This window comes from Podarcis erhardii (genome assembly GCF_964252035.2).
Source record: "Podarcis erhardii genome assembly, chromosome: 10".
In the NCBI taxonomy this organism is placed as follows: Eukaryota; Metazoa; Chordata; class Lepidosauria; order Squamata; family Lacertidae; genus Podarcis; species Podarcis erhardii.
In genome coordinates, this window is record NC_138500.1 from 70,936,058 (window position 1) to 70,957,230 (window position 21,173).

Consider the following 21,173-nt stretch of genomic DNA (forward strand, 5'->3'; position numbering starts at 1 on the left):
TCAGGATTAAGCATTTTAATATTCAGGGTATTTATTGAAAGTTTGGCTGTTTAAAGTGATCAATAAACAAGTTAGGGGGGAAAGGTTTCCATTGATTTTTGAGCATTTGAAGTCAAAGACACCAGAAACACTAAAACATGCCTCAGTGCATATTATATGCAAACATTGGGCAAGATTTACAGTAATCCGTCTGCATTGTTTCTTGATTAAGTAAAGATTATTCACTCCATCATGAGGCCTTCAGTTTCACAGACTGGAACCAGGTTTGACTTTTGAGATGAACCGTGCCATTTTCTGTCTCTGCTTTAATATATTTTCCTTGTTTATCCTGTTGATTCATATGGCCTAAATGGACAAAAGAAAAATTATGGTAGTTAATTTCACAAATTGATTCTGGGACCTTTTTCTAAGCAGATTCATTTTTACCTTCATGGAAATTTTTACTGGAATAAATCATGGCATGTCCTGCTGCTTGGTTTCTTCCTTGACATCATACCATGACTCATCGCAGCAAAGTCCCAGCAGAATAGATTTGGGGAAGAATAATGTGTCTTTGCATTATGTTGATTTTAAATCAAGCCTACTGATAGTCCATGATTATAGAAACATGTTTCCCCAATGCGAACCCTGTGGATGCAGAAAGCTAGCTCTTAAATTCAGGTTGTCACAATTCCTAGTTTGGGACTCAGTCTCTGTTGCTGGCCATAAGCTGAGTACAGCTGTAGCAGGCTGAATGAATCACTTTCTTGCCACTCCATGCAGACTAGAATCCATGGACTTCTATGTTTTAATCTTATCTTCCAAGGCTAAGCTATGCTCCAAAATCTATTTTCAGCCTCTGGATTTAGAAAACAAAGTAGAACTGTATTCCAGAGGTAACCTGGGTAAGCCTCCAAAAGATGAAAATGAACGAGTAGCTAAGTTGGAAGGATATTATGTGCATAAAACAATTTAGCGCCTTTGTTTGAACTCAAATGATTTATGGGAAAGCATTTAGTTTAGACATCTGTTCCTTCCCCTAAGAATATTCTGTTGAAATTAGTCATATCTCATAAGTGCAAACTACAGTGGACTGTCCTTGGAGGAAGTAAAAGTTAGCATGCCTCTCATAGGAAAAATGGCCAAAATTAATTACTTAAGTCACAAAATGTACAACTAAAAACAGTATAAGGATGCCTACTGTATTTGAAGCAATACTGAACTTTTTCCTGATGGATTTAAGGTTTTCTTTGCCGCTATATAAACCAGGTGCCAGTGACAGAGTCTCATAGTGTACAGAACACTTCTCAAACTCATGACTGTTCGTTTTATTTTTACACCTGAAGGTCTATTTCCTCTTTAAAATTCAACACAATTTATGTACTCAGGACCTGGCTCTCTCCATCCAAAACACACGGTAAATGAAAAACGCATAGCTTTCTAGAAAGGCCTTCTTCCAGCTGTGGCCGTTTAGCATCTACACTTGAGTTATTAGATTCTACGTGTTTTGGAGTCACTTCAAGAATTTAATCCACAAGAGAAAAGGCAACAGGCTCTGGTGAAGACTGAAACCCTTCTTAAGTGGTAACGTATTATTGCCTCCTTTATGTTACATTAATGCCACATCATTTTTATGCTGGGTTCAGAGTTCAGAGCGCCATTAATTTGCACTTGGATGCAGAGGAGAGCAAGAAGAAGACAGGAAAGTGCACAGGGACTCTACTGAGCTCCAATGCCAATCCCTCTGTGGTGGTGCAGGATCATGCTCCAGGTCGAGTAGTGGTAGCCTCCAGATGAGCTGAACTACAACTCCCATGATGCATCTCCATTTGCCATGCTAGCTGGTGCGAATGAGATTGGGAGTCCAATAACATCTGGAAGGCACCCACACTGGCTAGTCCTACCCCAAGTATAAATGTGTAAAGAGATCTAGTGCATGTGAGATCTCTGAAGAAGCTGAGCTACTATTACATACACATTTCAAGCGCTGTTGCCCTTCAAGAGCACTAGAATCCTGGTGATACCAAAACCAACATCTGGACCCCTTATTCAGTCACCTATGCTATAAGCACACAGTTGCCATATTTTGTATCTCTGTGTCCCGTAGTGCCAAATTTTGTGCTAGATATGGCACTAAGACTGGCACCAGCCATATAATGGGTGAATATAAATCACCAGCTTATCAAGTGGTTAGTGTGTGAAAGTTTGCTTGCTTCTTAAATGTGTGCTATCAAGTGTGGCAAAGTGCATCCATACAGACCACTGTGGCCAGATTATTTCTATTCTAATGTTGTTGCTTCACTCCTGGTCACTCGGCTGTTATTGAAGGAAGACCTCTTCCTCAATACACTGCTGAAGTGTTATTTTGCTTTGTCCTTTGGAGGAATAAATGATTCATCTGTTCTCACAGTCTTAAAAGTTTATTCAAAGAAGTCTATAAAACATTTCCTGCTTTCTTTGAATGTATTCTCTTTTTCTTAGGAAAAACATCTACCTGTTTCAAAAAGTGCCTTTAGGTCTTTGATGCCATCAAGATCTATAATGCTCACACCTCACCTAGCCCCCTCATCGCCAAGGTATGGCTACATTTTCTCAATAATAATTTTTAAAACCCTAAAGCACACTACAGTAATCTGACCAACATGGTACCCTCCTATCACTGTGAGCTGGAACAAGACCCCACACTTTTTATTTCTCTATTTCTGCCCAGTGTATTCAAACAGTAAATGACCATCTTAGTATGGAATAAAAATCATGAATGTTATATATTAAAATACCTTATTAAAAGGCCTTATCGCCTGATAAACCACCCAGCCTTTAGCAAGCATTAGAATCCACACCGCGGTGGGTTGTGTGTGGAAATCTCACCATGCTTTGATCAATACTGATGGCCAAAAAATCCTAGGGTTGGAAAACATTCCCACTGCACTGGGTCTGTGAAATGCCTGAAACAGGTACAGCAGATCATACTATGGGATGTTTGTACAACTAGTGGAGTTTAAAGGTCCATTTCTAACACGACTAAAATGTGAGTCATTTTGCAAAACAAACTATTTAGCAATATGGCTGCTGCATGCTTGCTGGGTTCTGATGATAGACTGGCTAGACTCTCCATCTTTGAAAATGCCTTGGCTCACCTCTTTTCTTTGGAATATATGAGCAGGGTGCTAAATATAGATGGGGGAATCTATTTTTTTAATTTGCAGTTACTACAGCACAGAGATTTATAGGGGAGCATTAAAAATGTTGTAAATTGCTTCCTTGCTTGTTCTGCCCACTCCAAATGTAGCTGCCAAGCTTGTAATTTACACAGCCTGACTCCATATTAATAAATGGAGTCTAAGATATATAGCATCTTTGCCCCAGATCTTTTGGGGGGAAGAATGCTGCGTGCCCTGGCTAGCTTCTTGCAGTTGCGTCTGGGAAGCCTCTTTGCTCAACTGTCCTAAGGGTCTTCTCCTGCGGCTGGTTTATTTTTACGTTTGCTAAGTTCATTTTCCAAAACAAAGTTTTTCTTTGTTGATATGAAGGCTGCAGAATACTTAGCTGCACTTCAGGGTCATCCTTTGAAAACCAAGAGTAGGCAAATTTGCTCCCTTGCTCTTAACAGGGACATTCCTTCTCAGTGACACAAAGGGTCGAGATATTTTAATCATCACAACTTGTGCAAATATAATGGGCTTCATCAGAAACACCAGAGGTGGAGAACTCACTCCACGATCCTTTAAATGAAATTGTGAGGAAAATCCCACAGGAACTTGTGTTAATATGGAAGCAAAATTACTCGGCTGGAAAACATAATACATATAGAAGTTAAAGGCTGGTGGGAAATAGCTGAGTCATGTAAAAGCTGATGAAGACTTGCCTTGACATAAACATGCTTTTTCTTTTATTCAATTAGATAAATATATCAAATGTATTAAGTGATCAACCTTTGATCCAACAAGTTAATAATACAATGAGAATGATTTTGCCTGAAATGACATTGCCTGAAATATTAAAATGCTGTCTCTATAGACCACTTCATATGCAACTCTAAGTCATAGTTCAGTGCTGTGTAGACAACCCACAGCAAGCCATGGGCTCCCACACTTCCCCATTCCCTTTCACATGCCACAGGAGACTGAAAGCTACTACTTCCAGTTTTAAATTAACCAAAGTTCCTTGTTACATCTGAACGCAGCAAATGCTGGATAGCTTAAACTGTTGTCCATTCAAAGAAAGAGAGATCAATCGTGGTTTATATTCCTGGCTTGCTCACTAAATATAGTGAAGGATGACGAAGAATTAATTAAATTAAATTAAATTAAAATTAATTTAAAACCCAGCAGATCCTTGGCTGCTACCACATTGTTTCACCCTGTTTTGGGGCCTCCAGTAGTTTCACAGAAGACAACTGTTTTACATAGTTCACAATTTGTAGTATTCCACTAAGTACAGTTCATTGACTCAGTTTCCAACTGGTGAGCCACTAAAATGTTTTCCCTACAAAGTTCTGCAAGTTTTATTTTCACTTCAGTTCTCCTTCCCATATACTGGGATTATCTTGTGTAGTTAAGAAGAGCATGGCTTGCTTCTGAACCAATGAAGCAAGCAAATTTGTGTTTCGATGAAAAGTTACAAACATGGGCATGCATTTATTACATCTATTCTAACTTGCAGCAGAGAAAAGCCTGGACGAGAACAACAAAATTAGTTTCAATCTCTTCCATCAACCTAAATGGCTTCTTAAATAAGAAGGTCTTTGATAGGCTAGGATAGAGAGGCAATGATGTAAGAAGAAAACAGGCTAGGTGGGCTTCCCTAACATTGATTCTTCGTCAGGTATCCTTTCTGACTCTCCTATGACCTTGCCTGAGCTCAGATAATTGTGTATTGGGCTGTGTCTGTGTATATTTGTGTCATCAAAGGCTGTTTAAATTAGAGGAACAAAACAAGTGCGTAGCTTGGAATTGCAGTTTGGAGCAGCCTCCTCTGTTATGCTTTGACTGTCCAAGCAAAACTGGTGCCAGCCCTTGGATATATAAAGGCCCTTGATGTGGTGCATGGATATGACGAAGCAAAACCCAAATAAGCATTCTTGACTCAATGGTAGCAAATCACTCTTTCCTGCAGTTTGCCAGGGAACAAGTTATTGGACTGCTAACAAAAGGAAATAACCTATACAGTACCAGTAATTTGAAGGATAAAACCCAGAGTATCAAAAGGATGTTTGTCCGTAGGACTTGAAAACTGTACTGAAGGTGCATATAATATTATTTTATTGTGTTTGACTGAAAATAACTGAGGTTTATAAAAGTAAATCAACCTTCCATGTCTCCCATATATTCTTCGTCTATAGCAAGCAAGGCAAACTTTGGATTTATGCTAGCATTCCTTTTGTTTCTAAAGTGCTACATCAGCAAAGGGTATTGAGAAGCACAGTAATTACATCTGGCAAGTCTAAACCAGAACTTATCTATTCTTTCCTTCTTCCCAGCAGAAAAAAATCAATCACCCCCAAGATACACATCATTTGAGCCATTCTCCAAGGAGCCGCTTATTTGTGAAGCAAGCTCTTAGTTCAGATGACTAAAATAGAGACAATGTGCAGCTCTCTCTGAGAATTTTCCATTTAGCAAAGTAGGGTAGCTCCCCCCCCCACTGAATCTCATGATGTTTTGTGCAGTTCAAGCATGAATTTATGCTCTCTGTACTTAGAACTGTCCATCACGGTCCCATTAAAGATATCCCATGACTAAAAGCTCTAGCGTGGACAACAAGATTGCTTCTCCCCACCACATCCTTCCTCCTAGGTTAACCCCACTTAAGCATTGCCTAGGCAATGGTGTTAACTACAGTTTAGGCTAAAAATGATGGGCAGAATCTGGTACAAACATAATTTGCACCCATGGAAAGGGTTGCAAACCTGACTGCATACACTTAATTAACAGAGTAATTTGATTCATACCTAAAAGCAAAGTTTTATGGGGAGAGCGTCTACAAGACAAGACTGACCTGTAACTGTAATGCGGTCCTCCCTAAAGGCATTCTGAGTCTCCTGTAACTGGATCTCTGGGCTCACCTCAACCTTGCTCCCAGATAACTGCAGATAAGCTTGAAGAGTTGCAGGCACCTTGACAGTAATGGAGCCTATTATACACAAGAACAAAAGGATTTGTGTTAAGACAATTCAAGGTGACAGGCATAAGCCACTTTGGGTCAGAGAAACTCCCCCCCCCCAAAAAAAAAATAATTAAACAGAGTTCCATGAGAAATGTGGGCTTGCAGTTTTTACCCAGCAAAAGGAAAGCAATATGGCAGCTCCAGATCTTTTGGACTCCAGAGCCCCCTTTGGACCTTCCCCAGCCAGTATAGCCAATGGTCAGGAACGATGGGAGCTGGAGTCCACAACAACTGGAGGGCAAAATTGGATGCCCCTGTTCCAAAGCGATGTGCTGGCTGCTTTTGTCAACATATTGGTATGCTCAAGGCAGCTTACAACACGGAAATCTTTCCATGCTCAAGGCAGCTTACAACACAGAAATCTTTATGTAATTACCAACAAAACAAAAGCAGTCATAAACAAGAAATAAAACACATCAAAAACTACACGAACAATCTGAACCATTTCTACGCAAATCATAAGATCTAAAAATTAAAGGTGCAAATAATTAATAGCAACAAGACCCCCTAAGCAATCCCCTGCCCAAGAGTCTGTTCAACATCCTCAGCTTTCGTAGCTGGAGTCAGTCATGCCTCCTCCCTCCCAGGCCAGGTGGGAAAAGGCCTGCAAGGCAGTGAGCAGGCCCCCCAGAACTCACAGCCAAGATGGTGCCGGGCCTCTTCAGCAGCCTCAGCTTTTGTAGCTGGAGTCAGGCAAGCAAGCGGGCAGAGCTCCACCCTCCTAGGCCACGTGGAAAGTAGCTACTAAAGCAGGGGTCACGTCTTCCAGGACTCACAGCCCATATTGGACAACAAATCTTGACTCTATACTGGTTTGTGTGTGCGAAGTCTGGATGTTGCAGTGAACACCTAAGAAGTTATCAGGATGATGATCCTCATGCCACCTCTGCTTTTTCTTGTTGGAAAGGGTTACTCTCTTCATACTTTATCGGGAAACCCTGATTGAGCTCTACAGTTTGAGAGGGAGGTTAACTTCATTTCTGCCATAGTAATTTAAGTGACTCACTCAGCACAAATGTAAAAAAAGAACGAGAGAGAGCAGAAATCATATTTTCCACAGAGCCACAAAGTTGAAGTGCAAATTTCAAGAACTTTGCATATTGGTTATTTACACATAATGGTACATTTAGTTTGGAGCCAAATCCCATTGAAATCAGAAGAACTTGCTGTTGAGTAAAAGTGCTTCAGCTGTAAAAGCTTCACATACAAAATTACTATTTACTAACCTTCCTGAGATTTCAGATCCACTTCCCCCTTTTGATTGATAATGTAAACATCTATCTCCCCATGATGTGTAGAAGCTTTCAGGAATCCTTCGGCGGAATCTGAAGAACAAAAGAATGAAAATATTTTGAGCCGTGTGGGTTCCAATGAAATAGTATGTATATTTTGTGAGTCCCATATTAAAAGACTGTTTCTGAAATGTTTGCTCCTAGGGCGAAAGCAGTGCCGTGGAGTTTTTGTGGGGGAAGAGAGAAGAAGGGACACAATGTTCTCTCTATATTTAAACTTTTAATAGATAGTTTGAGACTCACTGAACATCTAACATAGAAAGAACATCTGCAGTTGTTCAGAGATGGTAACACAGCTTAGTTCTTCTCAAAATGTTCATGATAACCACGTAGATACTTTTCATCAGACATTTTCATTTTTCCTCCTCTAGGAAAACAGGAAGAAGGGTTCACCAAAAGCAAAATGATGTATGGGTGATTCTAAAAGGAGCATGTTTTCGAAGGGTGCAAAGATAACAAACCTAACATTGTTTTCTAAACTGTCTCTGCATGCTATCCAGGCTTTTGATGAATGTTTCCCCCTACATACATACACTGAAAGAAAAGCTTGCATTTAAAAGTTGTTCAAAAGCTAATTTGCACAAACTCTAGGGAACAAAAGTTGCTTGTTATTTTTTGTAAAAAAAAATCTAAACCCCCACACTATGATATTAAGAGAGTTTCAGAATACATCTGAAGCTGAACCCAGAAGCTAAACAACAGGAAATGCTCTAAAAATCTTTGCAGATTAAGGCTGAATTGCCAGTATTTTCCCCCAACATGTACTTATTTTATCCAAAGGATTTATTAACAAGGAACAGAAAAAGTCATGGTGGTTTGAAAGCTAAATCTCAGAGATAACCACGCAACTAGACAAAAAAAGGAAGAGCTATTTGAAAGAGTTTTTTAACTGGTGGAAACCAAAAGCTTGATTCAGGTTTGTTCCTCAGGTTTCCAGGGTTTGTCCAGTAGCAATCATAAATGCATTTAACTTGTTCATAGTTTTTCTTTTAACAAAGCTCTTGGGCCATGTATGTGACAGATCACCCCTCCCAGAAAAAGAGCAAGAATGTGCTATTATAGCCTGCGTTTGCTACACATACATCAATGTGGACCACATGCAGGTGCACATGGAGGAAACTGATCCAAGTGGAGTTTAGGCCCAGTTTTTGGCACAGAAACTGCCCTGGTTGCCTCGGGAGAGAGACATGGGCAATGTACAGTGGTGCCTTGCAAGACGAAAAGAATCCGTTCCGCGATTCTCTTCGTCTAGCGGTTTTTTTGTCTTGCAAAGCAAGCCCATTGACGGCTTAGCGGATTAGCGCTATTAGCGGATTAGCGGCTTTTAGTGGCTTATCGGCTTAGCGGATAAGCAGATAAGCGGCTTAGTGGCTTAGAAAAAGGGGGGGAGGGGAAAAAAGTCAGAAAAACTCGCAAGACATTTTCATCTTGCGAAGCAAGCCCATAGGAAATTTGTTTTGTGAAGCACCTCCAAAACGGAAAACCCTTTCGTCTAGCGGGTTTTTCGTCTTGTGAGGCATTCGTCTTGCGGGGCACCACTGTATCCCTGTTAATCCTTCTTGACCTCTCAGTGGTTTGAGATACCATTGACCATGATATCCTTCTGGAGCATATCCAAGTTGGGAGTGGGTAGCACCGCTTTGTGGTGGTTCTGATCCTACTTGGATAGTCATTTCCAGGGTGATGCTTGGGGTTCCTCAGGGTTCCATATTATCCCCCATGCTGCTTAACATCTACTTAAAACCACTGAGTGGGGTCATCCAGAGTTTTGGAGTGCACTGTTATCAGCCATATGCTGATGGGACACAGCTCTATTTCTCCTTTACATCTGCAGGTACGGCGGTTGGTGATTGTGCCAGACCATTGTCTTGCCTCCGTAATGGACTGGATGAGAGTCAACAAACTGAAGCTCAACCCAGATAAAACTGAGGCACTGTTAGTGGACAGTTTGCTTGAACAGATGGATGGGAGGTGGCCTGCTCTTGATGGGGTAACACTCCCTCTGAAGGAGCAGGTATGCAGCTTGGGGGTACTCCTGGATCCTGTGCTGTCACTTGAGCCTCAGGTGGCTTTGGTGGTGCAGAGTGCCTTCCACCAGTTTCAGCTACTGTTGTCTATCCTCTGGCAGCCTCTAGGCTAGATTACTGCAACGTGTTATATGTGGGGCTGCTTCTGAATATGGTTCAGACACTTCAGCTGGTGCTGAACTTAGTGGCCAGGCTGCTGACTGAGGCAAGATGGTTTGAGCATGTAGCACCAATTCTGGCTCAACTGCACTGGCTGCTAAGCAGTTCCTGGGCCCAATTCAAAGTGCTGGCTGTAAAGCTTTAAATGGCTTTACATACCTCAAGGACTGCCTTTCCCTATATGAACTGAGCTAGACCCTGTGATCACCATTTGAGGCCTTTCTTTGCGTGCCGCCTGCATAAAGGGAGATATATAAATTGAATTAACACCACCACCACTGTGCCCACTTTTGTCATGATAATCTCTCATCATGTCTATCACTTGGTCTTTGAGAACAATTTATTCTTGGAATTAGGCTTGAAAGCTCGCAGCACCAAACATTCCATTTTTTAATTCCCGACCAACTTCTGCTGCCACTGTAGAAGCCGGCAACGGATGTTTGGACTGTATCACTGCATCGGCCATTTCAGCCTAGGATCCTGGCCTTGTATGTCCATTTTTATGAAGTACCCCTAAAATCCAGCTTTTGGTAGAATTGCAGGAGCCTGCACCTAAGAAGGGAAGATCTATTTTGACCTGCAGAGGCAAGGAAAGACCCTCCATTACTAGCAACTCAGGTAAAGTATGTTCAAGCAAGCAGAGTTTCAGCACCTCTTGCATAATCCGCCAACTGCCACCTCTTTTCAATGTAAATCTTTGCCATGTCAAAAGTAAACAAAAGAGCATCGGACTCCTTCTGGAAGCATTAAGCCAGCATGCGATCACCCAACGTGTCACTCCTTGCTTCTTCCCTAAATGGCTAATGAAGAAGTTACAGGAGGCAGAGATGAGGCAGGCTGCTGAAGAATCCAGGGAGTCTCTCCCTCTTGCTGCGACCAGCTCCCCTCTCCCTGGTCTCCCAGAACACGCAGAGAAATGAAGAGGGAGAAACAACAAGAGGCAAGATGATGAAGCCTCAGGCTGCTGGGGAAGGAGAGCGGTGGGAAGGCAGGGACCTTCTTCAGTCCTTGCAACTGCCTTGTTGGCAGAGTTGCTGGGATAACTATGACTGAGCTGTTTTGTTCTTTGAATAAAGAATTAACTTCACTGACATTGGGTGCTTGATTGTTTTATTGCTGACTCCAGCTCCTGACACCATGCAAACTCCCTTCCACCTCTGATCTTGTCCTTTTCTCTCTAAATCAAGTGGTCCAAGCCTCCTTGTTTTACCACCTTTACCCCTTCAGCCAACACTTGTGACTCTCTCGTTTCCCTGCCCAGTTTTACTGCATCCTACTTCTTCCATGTGTTTTCAGGCATGCTTTAGAACCGCAAGCTGAGATAATTAGTTTTAACTTGCTTATTCACTGTTAGCTCTTTTGGCTTCAAGTTACAAGAGATTCCGACCAAACATCAGGAAGAACTTTCTGAAAGTAAGAGCTGTTCGACAGTGGAACAGACTTCCTTGGAGTAGTGGACTCTCCTTCCTTGGAGGTTTCTAAGCAGAGGTTGGATGGTCACCTGTCATGGATGCTTTAGGTGAGATTCTTGAAATTGCAAGAGTTTGAACTAGATGTCCCTTGGGGTCTCTTCCAACTCTACAATTCTATGAAACTTAATCTGTTGTTAGTGTACAGTTTAGGAAGGTCTGTGTCAATTCACATCTCTTCACATATATTCAATATGTATGCTAATTCCCTTTTGATATATTAGAATTACCTTTGATGTCATAGTTTACTCTTGGAGTGTGGTCAGCTCTCCGTGTCAAAAGATCCTATAAAAGTGTCAGGGTTCCATGTAGAACTGCAGCCTTGATGCATTCAGAAAGGCACTCTGTTCTTAACTGATACACTGGAAGTTGCTCACACAATTTCATGCGCTTTCAGTTCCAGGGGTACATGACAACACAGCTGGATAATATGCCAAGGAATGTGAATGAAATAAGGGAACACAATCTCTTCCTGAGAATAAAAGCAGAGCTGCCAACTCAGGTCATTTGAAAAAGTGACAGCATCTTTTTGGCTTTGAAAAATGGTAAACAACCAATGATGAGAAGACAGCTTCAAACGTGGCCTTGTCCCACCCAGCCCAAAAGGAGTTTTGATACGTCAGCCTGTGAGAGAGACTGGAACGCAACCACTCTGGTTCATCGGTTGAAAAAAAACAACGGGATTTGGGGTTGGGGTTTTTTAGTCAGTATCTGTAGAAAACATAGAAGGAGCTTAAATGGAGTAGCCACTGAAGGTGGCTGTTGCTGTGCCAAGCTTTGAAATACGCTCAGGCCATGATAAATGATGAATTAAGTCAGAAAATGACTGCGTTCCCAGTCTTCAGATTAATAGGGCGTCTCCCATCTGGAATGCTGTTGGGAGCGTTTCCTAAAGCTGGCCAACTACATTTCCAGGACAGGAATTTAAATTAGAATACATTTATAAAGTCAGCATTTGGGATGTGCAGCTTCTTACAGGTGTTATCAGAGAACCCGGAACAAAAGAGGGACGGGAAATATGCTTTCGCGGTTTCCTTTCCTTGTCCTGTCCCGGAGATTCATTGTGGACACAGAGGATCCAATATATTCAAAAGATCAAAGATACTATCAACCCAGTCCTGGGACAACGCATGTGGACGTTTTACATCCACAGTTTTAGCCACACTGCCTTATGTGGGCTGCAGCCTCTCACCAGCTGCCACAGTGATGCTCATATCACCTTGCTGGCACAAGCCTTCCCCATCCACCTGTTGAAACTGCAGGTATGGAGCTTGCCGCCATATCCCCACCAGTGGAGCCTAACAAAAGGCCCAGAAACAGGGCATTCTGACCTGGCCTGGGATCAGCTAGATTCCAAGCTGCTCTCGCTGCTAGTGTCGGCCAGCAGAAGCCCTGATCCAGGCCCAACTGCTACAGAAGCCTAAAGAAGGCACAGGGATCAGGCCCAATCTTCTCTCCCCCCCCTTCCACTTCTGGACTAGGGATGCACTTACAACTCCACACCTCTGCAAAGCCTCAGGATTGCTCTGCTACATGGAGAGGGCATGTGTTGTTCCTCTCCCCAATCCAACAGTTAGGGCTGTACACACGGAGCTGTTCATTTTTCAAAAGCAAAGATCTAACATTATTTTGACCCCCAAAGAGGAATGGCCCTCTTCTTTCCTGTTGAAGAGCCAGGTAGGATTTAAGTGCCTTTTGTCCAAAAAAAGAGCTCTGGAACTGCGGCCTCAGCTTCAGCACCTGCTCCATGTTGGAGGGGATATATACTATGTTTGCATGTCAACCTTGAAACTGTAGGTGCAAATAGAGGACATTGGGCACAATCTAGCCAAAAGGTTAGTTAATTCCCACTGGAATCAAAAGAACTTAATCACCGTCCTGGTTCCACACCTTTCCATGAGTCTAACTTGCAACTAAGCTTAGCTGCGCTTGCATTGATTGTGAATAAAATGAGACCAGCTTAAATTCAACCGTTTTTAGGGTGGCCCTCTAGAGAAGGCAGAGAGCAAAACTAAAAGGTACAGATGGCTGTGATAAACGGTGTGGTGTTCCTGAGATATTACAGCAAACTTGGTTTTTACAAGCACAGAAGATGAAGTGGAAGGAACAGTTTTGATAGATTTGCTTCAGTTTATGAAAGACAGATTTCTGGGGCTAAACACACAAATGATGCAAAGCCCATTTTTGTTCAGCTTTCTAAGTTGTAACAAAGGAAGCTAAGGTTTATGGAGAAAAGGGGGAAATAATCTGCAGACTACTTGCAGTGGTTGTTTTTGGATTTTTAATCACAGCAGCCTTTAAAATGAATTAAATTTAAGTTGGTAAGGAAGCTTAGGGTTCTCTGATCAAGAGCTATTTAGGGTTTGATATGCTAAGGAGAGAGACCAATGTATGAACTAAAGAGAGTGAGTTGGGCACTCAGAATAATGAGAAAAAGGACTCCTTTCCCAATCATAAATAGAAGGATTCCAGTTGATCTGTTTCTTCCTGCTTCCCTATTTCCACTGGTGAGACACATCAGATGTCATCGAATTAAGAAGAAATCAAGTGTAGCAAATCAGTTTAATATGACCAGAGTTTCTCAGCATGATCTTGCAAACCTTTGGCGAGAGCAGGGCTTTTGTTTTTTGTTTTAACAGCCACAGCTGTTGAACTGATTCAGATGCTGGCCAGGGGGCGGGGACAACAATGCTGATAACTGGGCACATTAGTGATCAGAAACAGCAATGGGACTTACTGAATCACACTGTGAGGTAATAAAGATATGAGTTCCAGGATCTAGGAATCTGAAAAGCTGTTGCTACTCTTGAGAACTGGGCTATAACAGTTTCGTGTTTCCAGTAACTCTTGCCGCCCCCACCCCATGTGGCCCCTCACTTCTACCTGTGGGCAAGAGCAGGTTTACAAAAGAGTCTCAAGGATGTGAGCCATGCTGGAAATTGCAGCTGGAGTATGCTAATGAGAAGGTCCCACCTCTCTCCCTCTGTGTTTTATTTCTGACTTGCATTGGGATCCAGATGTTCCTCCAAAGAGTTGCATTTTGCCTGCCCCTCTCTCTACTGTTGGGCCAAGGGTGGCGCTGTGGGTTAAACCACAGAGCCTAGGGCTTGCCGATCAGAAGGTCGGCGGTTCAAATCTGCACGACGGGGTGAGCTCCCATTGCTCGGTCCCTGCTCCTGCCAACCTAGCAGTATGAAAGCACGTCAAAGTGCAAGTAGATAAATAGGTACCGCTCCGGCGGGAAGGTAAACAACGTTTACGTGTGCTGCTCTGGTTCGCCAGAAGTGGCTTAGTCCTGCTGGCCACATGACCCGAAAGCTGTACACCGGCTCCCTTGGCCAATAAAACAAGATGAGCGCCACAACCCCAGAGTCAGTCACGACTGGACCTAACGGTTAGTGGTCCCTTTACCTTTACCTCTTTACTGCCTGTAAGATCACTAAGAACATCTGCAGAAATTCTACTTACAGTGCTGTACCTTACAAACTGTTATAGAGCGGTGACCATAGAACAGACATTTCCTGCTCTCAGTCCTCTATTATGGGATGCCCTTCCCTCTACGATAAATGGCATTCATCAGCTGCATCAGACATCTTATAAAGACTTTATCTTTTTGCCCAGGCCTTTCCTGACCGACATGATTGGACCCTGTTTCTGTCCGTGCGAATTCATCGAATTCCTTTTTTATTTCATAGAATTGTAAAGTTGGAAGGGACCCCCCAGAGTCATCTAGTCCACCCCCTACAATGCATGAATCTTTTGCCCAGCGTGGGGCCTGAGATTAAGAGCCTCACGCCGACCGAGCTTCCCCAGCCTCCATCACCAGTTCAGATCCCATTAGCACATAAGTGAAGTTCAGGGTTTTGCCCCAACGTGTATTACTGTATTTTTCGCTCTATAAGACGCACCAGACCACAAGACGCACCTAGTTTTTGGAGGAGGAAAACAAGAAAAAAAAAAAAAATTCTGAATCTCAGAAGCCAGAACAGCAAGAGGGATCGCTGTGCAGTGAGAGCAGCGATCCCTCTTGCTGTTCTGGCTTCTGGGATAGCTGCGCAGCCTGCATTCGCTCCATAAGACGCACACACATTTCCCCTTACTTTTTAGGAGGGAAAAAGTGAGTCTTATAGAGCAAAAAATACGGTACTTTACACTTGCTTACAATGAATCACATCTAATGCCCATTCACCAAGTTTGGAGTGAGGCTTTTAGAGCTCTTTGCAATCTTTTTTTGTTCTTGTCCTGAAAAAAATGGTGTCAGCAGCAAATTTGGCTATCTTACTGTTCACCGCTAATTGCTCACTCACAGGTTTGCAGAGAAATGAATATTTTTTTAAAGGCAGCAGGATCCATAAATCATAAACTAGAAACACAAAACACACTTTGGGCTTTCTTCTTAGCATTATTTTTGTGCCAAGGTTTTCCATTTCACTTTCAGTCACTGCCAGGACACCCAACAACCACACTGATCTGCTTAAAAAAACCCAAAAAAACTCTGGAGATTCTGGGTTCACAAACTGAGAGGAAAGTTGCTGAACGTGCGTGTAGGGGGGAGAGCCAATCTGACGTGAGCGTCCTTCTGGATCACATTATTTGAAGCTTGGCAAATATTCTACAGAGCAGTGAGCCATATGAACCTCACTAAGTCTGGGAAACTGATACAAGAACAGAATATAAACCACAGCCATGAAGTCAGCACAGAATGAAACGCTTTATGAAAATTTGGAATGTTTTGCATCTCAGGAGGGAATATACAGTCCTGACAATCATTCCCCACCCCCACCCCCAGATACACCATTTCTGCCACGAAAATGTTCAAGAAATTGTGTTTGGTCTTTAAAGCAGAATATTTACCAAGGAGTGGGAAGTTTTTCTACCTCTTTCAAGAACCCATTTCCCCAGTCTGATTTCTGATATTCAAAATCGAAGCTGATATAGGAGATGAAGTAAAAGAGAAGCTTTCTCGAGGAGAAAATGCCCGAGCATCAAATGTTATTGCTTCAGTGGCTGTTTTGAGTGGTTGCACAGAAGGGCCCAGGGGAAAGTGTTGTTCCTGGGAAACTCCTCTACTGCCTCCTTCTTTTTAAATGCCTATATACAATTGTGTGCCCAAAGAAGATACGGCACAATTGTGCACCTCCTATGAGTGAATAGATAATCTCTCTGCTAAGGGAGTGATGAGACATCATATGGATCTCAATTAATACAAGAAGCAGACGCAAGCATGAAGCACCACAAACAACATACATGCCTTTAAAAAATGACTACGCTGTGTGGGTGACTGGGATTATTCCCACCCCCAAGCAAGTCCAGCTTCTACCTACCTTCAACAAATATTGGGTCTTCAAGATGGTAGTCAACTAAGTTTTAATGGGTCTAACTTACTTTATTGTGATGTCATAACCCCCAGCCAATCAGTACATTCTACAGCCAACTTCTGGTGTAATCAGAGAGAACCTTCCCCAACCCATTTTAATGATCATTAAAATAAGAAAAATTATGGATTTTCAGCCTCCCAAGACTTTACTCATTCCAGTGGGGTTACCTTGCAGGTTTTATAAATTATTGAATCTGAATTTAGGGCAAATCTTGTTGGTGGCCAGGATGCAAAGCACAAATTCAAGGTTCCTATTCATTAGGTGTCCTGGGTAAAAATAGCAGGCATTGATGCTGAATGAAATACATGCCATCAAGGCTGGAAAAAGTATTACAAATTCATTTTGATAGCCCAGCTGAATGGAAATTATTGCCTGCATGAGGTTGAACAATCTGGATAGAATTATCGTTGAGTGTCTTGTTAGACACCAGATGTCTGGAATGTATATTACACAAGGATCGTCTTTCATTTTTAGACTCTGAGTCGCAATCCTTTGTCTTCCTATTGATTATACTCTTTAGATGCATATATGGTCGCTACATCCCAAGACAAAAATGTATTCATTTAAGAACATCTCCTTTTATGAGATGTTCTTAAACTTTTAATTTATGCTGTATCTTATTCCCCCGCTAAGACAATATATATAAGTTCACGACTGTTCCAAGAAAGTTCCAGACCACAGTGTTAAAGAGTTAACCGACACAACACAGCAGGAGTCAGTCATGCTGTAATCTAAGGAACTTAAATATCTAACTCTCTTTAGCACCACTGATTTCAGTGGACCTCAGGAATGTCTAAGGTGAGCGGAGGAAGGCTTCAGAAGAAGAGTTTTGAAGGAGCTTTTCAGGCTCCCCTGATCAACAATGTCTGCAAACACGCTTTTGGCTGAGCTGGGTTTTTACCTGTTCCATACCTGATGTCGTTTATGAAATAATAATAATAATAATAATAATAATAATAATAATAATAATAGCTCAGCAGCTGCACAGTTAAAAGTTGCCCAGGGGCTGAAAAGCTGCCCACACGTGACATCTGCAAAGGGTAAAAACAAACAAACAAACACCCTTCAACTTACCTACTGTGATGTTTCCTGTTTTTGTTTTAAGGGTTGTGTCTCCTGCAAAAAAATTAAAACAGTAGTTTGAAGCTTGGTGTACGACGGTTTTAATTCACACAGTGAATTAGCAAGATGTTGAGTGGTCCTGAGGCCAATTATCAGGGCCAGCCCATCCATGAGGCAAGGTGAGGAGACTGCCTCAGATGACAGGATCCACAGAGGCAGCAGATCCTGAAGCAGACCTTTATTGCCCCCTTGTTGCTGTTGCAAATCTTCACTCACTCCTCCTTCCCTGGTGGGGAAAGAGACACCATTTTTCCTCAGGTCCTAAGATGTCTGGGGCCAGTCCTGCTAACTATAAATCACCTCTTATTTGCAATATGCTGACACACCCAAAGCAGAAAGTAATGCCATTTATAGTTTGTCTTTTTAAACATTTTACAGAGGTGGCTTATATGAAAAAAAAAAAGAGCAAACAATACTGTTCCCCAAAATATCCAGAGCTGATAACTATTTCATTTTGGACCAACCCACCCACCCCTGCCCAATTGTTTTACATGGGGGAGGGATAGTGATTGGAATGACTTCAATACCACCCTTTTTATGGATAGTCCCAAACAGTGTACACAACAGATTACTAGCAAGTTACAAGAAATACATCTCGCAGCAAATAATGGAAAATATTTTCCAGATTGTGAACATGCAGAGTTGGTGACATTTTCCCACTCCCCCACCTCAATCTGTGTCCCTTCATGTTATTCTGGAGAAATGCATTTTGCTCAACTTTCCATCTGAAGATTAATCACAGTTCTGCAATTTGCTTGGCAGATCCTGGGTAGAAATTGTTCTGATACTCTTGGCTAGTGACAGAGAGAAATGGAGTCTGGGCATCCTTGCCCACAATATCTCCAAGGTGCCACTGTAGTATGGAGCTCTGCATGGTACAGAAAACTCGACTGCAACCAAGACAAATAGCCTAAAATGAAACTATGACACCTAGAATGAAGCAATGGGAGAACAGGCCCAGATCTGCAGCCTTTGTTGTTGTTGTTTAGTCATTTAGTCGTGTCCAACTCTTCGTGACCCCATGGACCAGAGCATGCCAGGCACTCCTGTCTTCCACTGCCTCCTGCAGTTTGGTCAAACTCATGCTGGTAGCTTCGAGAACACTGTCCAACCATCTCGTCCTCTGTCGTCCCCTTCTCCTTGTGCCCTCCATCTTTCCCAACATCAGGGGCTTTTCCAGGGAGTCTTCTCATGAGGTGGCCAAAGTATTGTCTCAGCTTCAGGGTCTGCCCTTCCAGTGAGCACTCAGAGCTGATTTCCTTAAGAATGGATAGGTTTGATCTTCTTGCAGTCCATGGGACTCTCAAGAGTCTCCTCCAGCACCATAATTCAAAAGCATAAATTATTCGGCGATCAGCCTTCTTTATGGTCCAGCTCTCACTTCCATACATCACTACTGGGAAAACCATAGCTTTTACTATACGGACCTTTGTTGGCAAGGTGATGTCTCTAGAATCAACCAAATAAGTCACAGCTGTGCCCCTGAGCCTTGCCTGCTTGTGGTGACCACATGACTCCTATTAATTCAGTGCAATGCTTACGTATGCCAAGTAAATGCTGGATGTTACCAGCGTCAGATATCTGGTGAGATGGCTATAAATCATCAGTTTTAATCATCCTGGCAAGATTTCATGCTTCAAAATAGCAAGCAATTAAAACCAGTGGAACTGAAAGCTGCCTTCGCTTGGCATGGAACTAGCTCATCTGCACTTCTGTTCAGAATCTTGTCTTACCAGGAGCAGAGCTAATGGATTTGTATCACTGAGCTGGCCAAATCTGTATTCTGCTTTCATGGTACAAAGTGGTGTCTGACAGCTGCTCTGGGACATAAAGGGATTCTGGGAAACAGGAGATAGGGTTATGTGCGTTCAGTAGAGAGTCCATCTCCTCCTGTCTTCTGGTTTGCAGAGATTTCTTGTAAATAAAAGGGAGGGAACATGGAAAAGCTCTTAGCAGAAATCTACCTATTATAGGCAGAAAATGAAGCGCTGTACTTCTGCAGGATTCCTGATTGCACCAATGACCCTAATATGTTGATCTGGCTTCCAATTCCACTTCTACTACCTTGATTTATGATCCCACCTGTGTTCTTCCTTATTGCGAAACTTTCTCGCTATGTTATTACACTGTGATCTATCCCAGCCTCCTACTAGGTTTCATAATTTAAGGCACAACTCGCCCCCCCTTCCAGAGACTTCCAAGATGTGATGCATTTAATATTTCAAGGCTTCTTGTAGCCTTGTACTTTCAAGGTCCAGCAGTGGTTTTGAGCCCTCTTTAAGTATTTTTAAAGGTCTTGTCATGTGTTTTTTAATCTGTCCTGTGGCTTAACACTCCCCACTTGGAAGCTGCTTAGGGTGGGGGGGGGAGGGATGTTTTTGTGTGACATTGTGCAACCTTGGGATCACAAGCATTCAAATATGCCTCCCATGCGTGGTGCCCTGCCCAGGGAAGTGCAAACAACCTTGGGTATGGAAAAGAATGAGAATCCTGAATCAGCCAGGCAGAGTAGCTGGTGGGATTGGAGTGCCAGGATACCAACCACCCCTAGGTTTGCAACCTCCTCCAATAAGGTCTGGTGCCCAACTAACTCCTTCGGAGTAGAAAACTTGGTACCTTCCAAATGTTATTGGACTCCAACTCCCATCAGCCTCAACCAGCATGGCCAATGATAACAGATGATGGGAGGTGTAGTGTGGCAACATATGGAGGATATCCCATCGGCTATGCCTGGCTATCTATGCCATGTGGAAAGCTTTAGAGGCCTAGAGATTCATACTCCTTCACTCCTCTGCTAAGTCTAACCATCTGCATTCAAGTTGTGGCCCGGCTGGAGCACAGTTTATGAGGTCCTTGGGGATAACGACAGTCACTCTTTGGGGAGAGGGAATTATATCTTGCAGGGTGGGGGCTGTCTCAGGAAGTCAGGTGATTAGATCCTGTACAGGTGTCAAGGCCTTTACCCAACAGCTCTGAAGTCCTTGCCACAAGGTTCACTCCCTGAGACTTTTAGAAACCTCCATCCCAGTCCATGCTCTAGTCACTACTTGAAGCTAGGGTCATGACACAAATGTTCCTGATCACATGGAGGGTCTACGCATAGATGCATACATTGACACTTGTATGGAGATGCTCTGTATTCAGGGCCTTTCATCTACTAAGAAGACCTCACAATCTCTTCATGGACAGTTATTTCACAGAAGTGTTTTGAGTAGGATGCAACATTTTAGTTTCTTCTGAACATTAGTTCAGTTTCTGAACCCATGCTGTATGTAGGTCTCAAATTCAGACTGTGATCCAAAAGCAGACTGTGCCCCTGTCAGGAGCTCAAATAAGAGGACCTTCGGATTCATTTAAGCTGCCACAGAACTACAAGTTACAGCATCTGCCTAGGAAGCAAGTATCCTCAAGTCTGGCCCTGCCCATCCTGGCTGGCCAATGAACTCTCCCAGACAGGAAGGACTTCCTGTTTCACAGAATCACAGAATAGTAGAGTTGGAAGGGACCTCAGGGGTCATCTAGTCCAACCCTTGGATTGCAGGAATCTAAACCAGATCATACATGACAGATGGCCATTCAACT

At 42.7% G+C, this 21,173-nt stretch overlaps 1 protein-coding gene across 1 annotated transcript in view; it reads right to left on the minus strand.

Annotated features, from left to right (window-relative positions):
• The window catches only part of FAM185A (family with sequence similarity 185 member A), a 37,025-nt gene continuing 15,852 nt past the window's right edge, over nucleotides 1-21,173 (minus strand). Inside the window, exons 6-9 of the mRNA XM_081879193.1 lie at nucleotides 17,544-17,585; nucleotides 7,371-7,469; nucleotides 5,977-6,111; nucleotides 1-345 (exon numbers count right to left, since the gene is read on the minus strand). Coding sequence (XP_081735319.1) covers nucleotides 230-345; nucleotides 5,977-6,111; nucleotides 7,371-7,469; nucleotides 17,544-17,585 — 392 coding nt within the window. The 3' untranslated portion in view covers nucleotides 1-229. The remainder of the gene's footprint in view (nucleotides 346-5,976; nucleotides 6,112-7,370; nucleotides 7,470-17,543; nucleotides 17,586-21,173) is intronic.